Source organism: Microtus oregoni, unplaced genomic scaffold, assembly GCF_018167655.1.
Source record: "Microtus oregoni isolate MIOR12 unplaced genomic scaffold, Mior012 000006F_ref0000085, whole genome shotgun sequence".
Lineage (NCBI taxonomy): Eukaryota > Metazoa > Chordata > Mammalia > Rodentia > Cricetidae > Microtus > Microtus oregoni.
This window is the reverse complement of record NW_024543065.1, coordinates 40,749,876-40,757,106: the sequence shown is the minus strand read 5'-3', so window position 1 is coordinate 40,757,106 and position 7,231 is coordinate 40,749,876. Positions and strand designations below refer to the sequence as shown.

The window sequence follows — 7,231 nt, the reverse complement described above, 5'->3', positions numbered from 1 at the left end:
ATGATCCTGTCACTGATTCTCCAGCTGTTGACTCTCTGTGAGCTGTCCCTCCCCTGTGTGGGGGTGGGTGGGTGGGTGGGTGTCCTTGACTGGGCTGAAATCATCTGGAACTCAACATCCAATTTTTAAAAAAGGAGTCAGGACTGGTATCCAGATACCGGAGTCCTAAATGGGAGAAGACAGACTGCTGGGTCTTGGGTGAGCATAGGTTTCTCTGGATCTCCAGACAGGAGGAAAGTAAGGGATATCTAGGGCTAAAGAATATCATCAGTTCTCATGGCAGATGGGCAGGACTCCTGCACTACTTCAAAAGAGTAGGGCATTCAGACTTCCAAACCCCAAAGGGGAGAACAAAGGCCCATTCTCTTAGGTCAGACCACTGGCTTTTAAGTTCCTGGGGGATGGAAGTCTGGTGTTTTGATGGATCCCAAAGAAGACAGGGATAGATAGGAAGAAAAAGGAACTGTGTGATCCGATTCTGGGTCTCCCAGTGAGGAAAGACTGGTAGTCACAAAGCTTTGTAAAGAACTGGCTCCTCACCTTCTGCAGGGCCTGTGTGCCAGATGGACTTGACACCAACAGGTGAGTGGCATACTTCAAATGCTCTCCCTCATGCTGCTCACACCATCTCCAGAACTCATTTTATTTTGATGCCCAGCTTCACCCTAGATTTCCTTATCCCCCTCCTCCTCTTCTTCTCCCTCTTTCCATCCCTTCATCCCCTACCTCCCTTGTTCCTTTTCTTTCTTCCTTTTCTCCTGTCACCTTCCATCACTTTCTTTCCTTCCTCCTCTTACTTCCATTCCCTCATTCTCCTTTTGCCACCTCCCTCTTTTCCCCCTCCTCTTTTCCCTCCTCTATTCCTTTCCTCCTTGCCCCCTTCTCTTTCTTCTCCTCCCCCTTCTCTTTCCTTCATCCCTTTAGTGACCATTATAGGTGAGTATAGAAGACCATGGATGTTGATATCAAGGAGACCTAAACTAGACCATCTTCTTCATTGCATGGCTTTGAACAAAGAAGGGATCTTGAAGACACCATCTCCTTTCTGGAAAATGAGCTGCAGTAAGGATTTAATATAATTATATATGTAAACTGTAGGCTCATCTCCTGGCATAGTCCAGGGCTCCAGACACAGGATTTCCTGCAATGACAGTTATACCAGCTTTCTCTCTTTTTTAAAAATGTATTTATTATGTATATAGTGTTCTGGAAAACAGATCTCATTATCTCATTATAGATCGGTATAAGATATCATGTGGTTGCTGGGAATTGAACTCAGGACCTCCAGAACAACAGTCAGTTCTCTTAACCTCTGAGCCATCTCTCCAGCCCATACCGCTTTCTCACTGGAAACAGCTTTCAATAAAAGGAGGATTCTCCTACCCCAAGATGCTTCCATCTTGGGTTTTCTGATAGAAAAGGTGTTTCCTTTCTCTCAAATTTTCTCCCTCTATAGTCCAATTTTTAAAGGAGAACCATCTGGGAAATGATTCATATCTGAGTTACCAGTTAGCTTAATTTCATGTTATGAGTATGAGCGTTTTCTCTGTATGTGCACCACATGCATGTCTGGGGCTGCGAGAGTTCAGAAGAAAGCTGTAGGACTCTCTGGAGCGGGAGTTACAGGTAGTGGTGAGCCACCACGTGGTGCTGAAACCCCAGTCTTTTGCAAAAGCAGGAAGTACTCTTTACTGCTGAGCCATCTCTCTAGCCCCCTGATTTTAAATTCATTTTATTATTATTATTTAAAAGAATAAAGCTAATGAGTACTTATGGTTAGTTACAAAGACTCAGCCATTACCAAAATATACAATAACCTTCCTCTTCCCCGTCCCGTGTTTGTTCTTGAAACAAGCTTCGGCTCCTACAAAAAGTTTTCCATGTATTCATACAAGTCACACATTTACACACTTCCTTCTTTTCCTGCCAGCTCACAGTTGGTATTTCATGACCCATTCTGTTCTGGATCTTGAATGTTAAGCTTAACAATCTGTTTCAGAGATATTTCCCAATTGTTACCGTTGTTTTCATTTTTAAAATTTTATTTACTAATAAGTGCTTGCTTATGGTGAGGCAGTAGAATTATTGGGTCATTGATCATGTTATGTTTGTGCTGTTTGGATATGTACTAGGTTTGAACCTATGGTCTTGTACATAGTGGGGTAGTGCTTCTCAGTGGGCGATATTCCCAACCCCTCAGTGAGGCATTCTAGGGAGGTATTCCACCACGGAGCCACACTTCCAGCCCTCACTGAGGGATGACTACATATACATCACTACACCTGGTATTCTATGCTAGCACCTATTTAGGGGAAAGATTTATTTTTGTTTTTTAAATTGTACATGTGTGTTTGTGTCTGTGTGAGAATATATGTACCTGAGTACAGGTGCCTGAAAAGGCCAGAGGTGTCAAAATACCCCTGGAGCTAGAGTTACAAGTAGTTATGAGTTGCCCAGTGTGGGTGCTAGAAACCAACCCAGGTCCTATGATGGAGGAAGGTCATTGGTTAATTATAATAAAGAAATTGCTTGGCTGGCCCTGATAGGTTAAAACATAGGTGGGAGGAGTAAACAGAACAGAATGCTGGGAGGAAAAGGAAGTGAGCTCAGAGAGACACCATGCTCCCGGCTCCTGGACAGACATACGCGATGAAGCTCCGAGCCAGGATGGATGTAGGCTAGAATCTTCCCGGTAAGCGCACCTTGGGGTGCTACACACCTGATTGGAAATGGGCTAGTCCAGGTGCGAGAGTTAGCCGAGAAGAGGCTAGATATAATGGGCCAAGCAGTGTTTAAAAGAATACAGTGTCCGTGTAATTATTTCGGGTAAAGCTAGCCGGAGGCGGCCGGGGTGCTGGGGACACAGCCCTGCCACTCCTCATATTACTACAGTCCTATGCTGAGTCATCTCTTCAGCCCCCTATTCTATTACATGTTAAGGATCCTCCTTTCAACATTGTTTTTTTTTTAACTTTTTATTTTATTTGCATTGGTGTGAGGGTGTCAGATCCCTTGCAACTGGATCTTTAGACAGTTGTGATCTGCCATGTGGGTGCTGGGAATTGAACCCAGGTCCTCTGGAAGAGCAGCCAGTGCTCTCAACCACTGAGCCATCTCTCCAGCCCCCAACATTGTTATATCAAAGATTAAGTTGGGGAACATGTTCAAACCATAGCCATTCTTATTGACATGTGGCAAACCATAACTGCTTCTAGTGAGGTATGCTAGTACAGGTCTGTCATCTAGCACCTAAAAGCTGAGGCAGAAGGATTGCAACTTTGAAGCCAGCGTGCACTACTAGTGAGCTCTAAGGCCTTAAATCCCAGGATTCAAGAAACAGAGGCAGGTGGATCTCTGTGAATCTGGGCCAGCCTGATCTACAGAGCAAGTTCCAGTACAGCTAGAGCTGTTATGCGGAGAAACCCTGCCTCGAAAAACAAAACAAAAGAAAAAAGTCCTCAAAATTAGAGTCCTCCTCCTGTGATTTTCAGTCAGTTTGGGCCAGGTGCGATTGTACTCCAGGGATATATAAAGTGCTCCCTACTTTATAGAGAGCCAAGATAAAAAGAGATACTTAATCTCCCAGAACTATCTGGATGGAGGGTCCTAAGGACCCAAGTGAAAAGTTTCTGCACCCCAATAAATCTCTCCACCAATGCAATAATCCAAATCAGACCAAATCAAACCTAATTAGAAAAAACCTAGGATTAATGGATACCACGCTCCTGGATGGCTTTCCAGCCCCCAGAGAGGACATGGAAAAGGAAGACCGGAAAAACCACGTTTGTTTTCTGGGTGGGGGGGAGTTTAAATACCCTGTGGGAATGGTCTTGAGCATCTCTTGGGAGGGGCAATCTTTTTGCCTGCTTTCTGAGATGCAGCAGGGTTTGGAGAGAGATGGGAAAGGGGGCTTGGGATGGAGTTTCCAACTAAACATTCCAGACTCTTTGTATATATGGATGCCAGGGGCTGGGGTGAAGCTTCCATCCAAACACCAAGCACTTTTCTTTATTAAGCGCCCCCAGCATTATACCCCCAGCCATTGCTGGGGGCTCATCCTGCTGCAGTTGTGACTCCTGGAGTCAACGTGACCTTGAGGTGCCGTGCACCCCAACCTGCCTGGCGGTTTGCACTCTTCAGAACAGGTGTTGTTACACCACTGCTCTTTCGAGATGTGTCCACCGAGCTGGCTGAGTTTTTCCTGGAGGAGGTGACCCTGGCCCAGGGGGGCAGTTATTATTGCCGCTATCGCAGGACAGACTGGGGACCGGGTGTCTGGTCCCAGTCAAGCAATGTCCTGGAACTGCTGGTGACAGGTGAGGTCCAGGAGAAATGGAAGAAGGGCACAGGAATGAGATTAAGGTGGAGGGTGGGAATGGGGTGGAAGAGAGGCACAAGGAGAGAAACAATAGGGAGGTAAATTGAGAGATTCTTGAACGTATGGGAAGAGGAGAGTGAGTTTGGGGATGGGAAGACAGGCAGAAGAGAAGGGAGGAGGAGGGGGAGGACGAAGAGAGACAAGTCAGTCTACCTGAGGCCTTGCCTGTGTTCCACAGATCAGTTACCCAGACCATCGCTCGTGGCAATGCCTGGGCCTGTGTTGGCTCCAGGAGCCAATGTGAGCCTGCGCTGTGCAGGCCGCATGCCAGGCATGAGTTTCGCGTTGTACCGCGTGGGTGTGGCGACCCCTCTGCAGTACATCGACTCTGTGCTGCCCTGGGCTGACTTCCTTCTGACCGGCGCCAATGCCCCAGGCACCTACAGTTGCTATTACCACACGCCCTCTGCCCCTTATGTGCTGTCGCAGCGCAGCCAGCCACTGGTCATCAGCTTTGAAGGTGAGGTGCTCTAGTCCTTCTTCAGTCCCAAGGGTCCGGGGGCATCAATTCCATTCAACTTAGAGATTTGAGAGTTGAGTCTACGACTCCATCTGTGTGTCAGATAATGTAAAGAGCATCAAGATATGGGACCAACACCCTGTCTCCCTCTCTTTGGTCCACAGGTTCTGGCTCTTCAGACTATACTCAGGGAAACCTCATTCGTTTAGGGCTGTCTGGCCTGGTCCTCATCTGCTTGGGCATCTTAGTTACTTTTGACTGGCATAACAGGAGCTCTGCTTTTGGTGGCCTGCGGCCCCAGCAAAACCGGGTGTAGGCACGTGGGATGAGAAGAGACTGGCTGGAGATGGGCCGAGAAGCCGGGACCCTTGGTGACTAGTCCTTGCAGAACCCGCCAGACCTCCAGACGTCACTAGATTAACCATATTCCTCCTTTTTGCATTGTAGCTTCCTTCTAGGTCCTTTCCTAGATCTCTCAGGAGAGTGGACAATACGACTATGTATTTTTTGATTGTAAAATGGTTTAATACCACATTATTAGGGTTGGTAAAGGATTAAAAGCAGTGACTGGCCTATGGTAAATGATGTTCAGTTAATGTTAGTGACTTTATCCTATTTTGAAAACCTCTTTCCCTTCCTGTCTCTTCCCTCTTATCTCCCTCCCATCTCTTTTCTATTTCCCTCCCATCCTTTCTATCTTTCTGGCTATGCTGTGAGCATAGGTTCATTCTACCACACCCAGAAAAAATATATACATATAAGCATATATATATAAATGTATTTGTATAGACACATAAATTTTATATATGTATATACATACATACTGGTTTTTATTTATTTATTTATTTTTTATTTTTGGTTTTTCGAGACAGGGTTTCTCTGTGTTTTTTTTTTTTTTTTTTTTTTTGGAGCCTGTCCTGGAACTAGCTCTTGTAGACCAGGCTGGTCTCGAACTCACAGAGATCCACCTGCCTCTGCCTCCCGAGTGCTGGGATTAAAGGTGTGCGCCACCACCGCCCAGCCCATACTGGTTTTTAGAGTCAGGGTTTTTCTGTGTAACTTTGACTGTCCTTTGTAGACCAAACCAGGCTGACCTTGAACTCAGAGATCCACCTGCCTCTGCCTCTTGAATTCTGGGATTAAAGATATGTGCCACCACCACTCGGCTGCTATAATGATATGTTTTAAGGGGTGATACACATGCCTCTGCGTGTGTGTGGAGGTGAGAAGACAACTTTCAGGAGTTGATTTTTTTTCTGTCCATCCTGTGGGTCCCAGGGTTTGAACTTAGACTGTCAGTCTTAGCGGCAAGTGCCTTACCCACTGAGCCATCTGGCTAGCCCCTGGCGATTTTTTTTTTACATGTATGAGTGTTTTACCTGCATGTATGTCTGTATAACCCTTTGTAGGCCTAGCTTTCCAAGGAGGTCAGAAGAGGGTATCTGATCCCCTGGAACTGGAGTTATAGATGGTGTGAGCCACCATGTGGGTGCAGGGAGCTGAACCATGGTCCTCCAGAAAAGAAGCCAGTACTTTTAACTGCTAAGCCATTTCTCCATGCCCCCAAATTTGTAGAATTATAACCCTCATTTTTCTCCCAATGTTTTGGTTTTATGCTTTTTTAGTGCAGGGTACTGAACTCATATCCTGTACATGCTTAGCAAGTACTTTACCCCTAAGCTACAACCCCAGGCCCCTGGCAATTTAAAAAAAAATCAAGAATTAAGTTTGGATGGTTTGGAAACTATCTCATTCTATAACTAAAAATAGCCTGAACTTGCAGAAATGCTCCTGTCTCAGCCTCTTGTGTGCCAGGATATGAGCCACCTTACCTAGCTGGAAAATTTTTTTGAAGGGTGTTTACTGTACTGGAATTTAAAATAAGATTTTTCCCCCACAGAGTAAACTTTATCTATACATGTTTACAAGTGTGCGTTGATTGCAAAGGATCTTGTGTCTGGTTTGAGGCTCCTGGTCTCTGCTACACTATGGGCGCTGGGCCCTTACTGGAACTCTTCCTGGACATCCCATTGCTGCCCTGTGTCCTGGAGATCCTGCAACCCTGGGTCCATGAAACCAACCCCGCTCCCATGCTCCAGCAGATCACAGATGGGGTAATGTTGGGGTGAGCCAACACATAACCACCCCCACCCTCACACCCCCACATCCCCACCCCCCACTTCCACTCCTACTCCCTCATCCCCTCACCCCGCCCCACTGCTGCCACGTGACAGATGAGTAGTACAGTAAGGTTTTACGTGTTTATTATGCACATACGGATCTTGTGTTGATCCTGACCTGATGCTGTCTGAAAAATGACGATCTACAGAAGGGATGATGCATTTGTTATTTTTGTATCACTACGACCACACACGACAGAAACAAAGCAAGAA

At 46.1% G+C, this 7,231-nt stretch overlaps 1 protein-coding gene across 2 annotated transcripts; it reads left to right on the top strand.

Moving 5' to 3' along the window:
* Oscar (osteoclast associated Ig-like receptor) lies at positions 1–5,154 on the top strand. Of its 2 annotated transcripts, none has more exons than XM_041654986.1 (5): positions 1–37; positions 550–582; positions 4,017–4,316; positions 4,557–4,838; positions 5,003–5,154. In XM_041654986.1, exons 1-5 carry the CDS (start codon positions 1–3, stop codon positions 5,152–5,154), a joined length of 804 nt encoding a protein of 267 aa, XP_041510920.1. The 2 variants fall into 2 exon arrangements, with proteins under 2 accessions (XP_041510920.1, XP_041510919.1); XM_041654985.1 differs by having other exon boundaries at positions 1–55.
* Positions 5,155–7,231: the final 2,077 nt, after the last annotated feature.

Bases quoted from the DNA above. Each gene is read 5' to 3' on its own strand.
- Oscar (XM_041654985.1), top strand. From the start codon at position 1: ATGATCCTGTCACTGATTCTCCAGCTGTTGACTCTCTGTGAGCTGTCC. The intron at 4,317-4,556 runs GTGAGGTCCAGG...TGTGTTCCACAG, and splicing joins CCTGGAACTGCTGGTGACAG to ATCAGTTACCCAGACCATCG. The intron at 4,839-5,002 runs GTGAGGTGCTCT...TTTGGTCCACAG, and splicing joins ACTGGTCATCAGCTTTGAAG to GTTCTGGCTCTTCAGACTAT.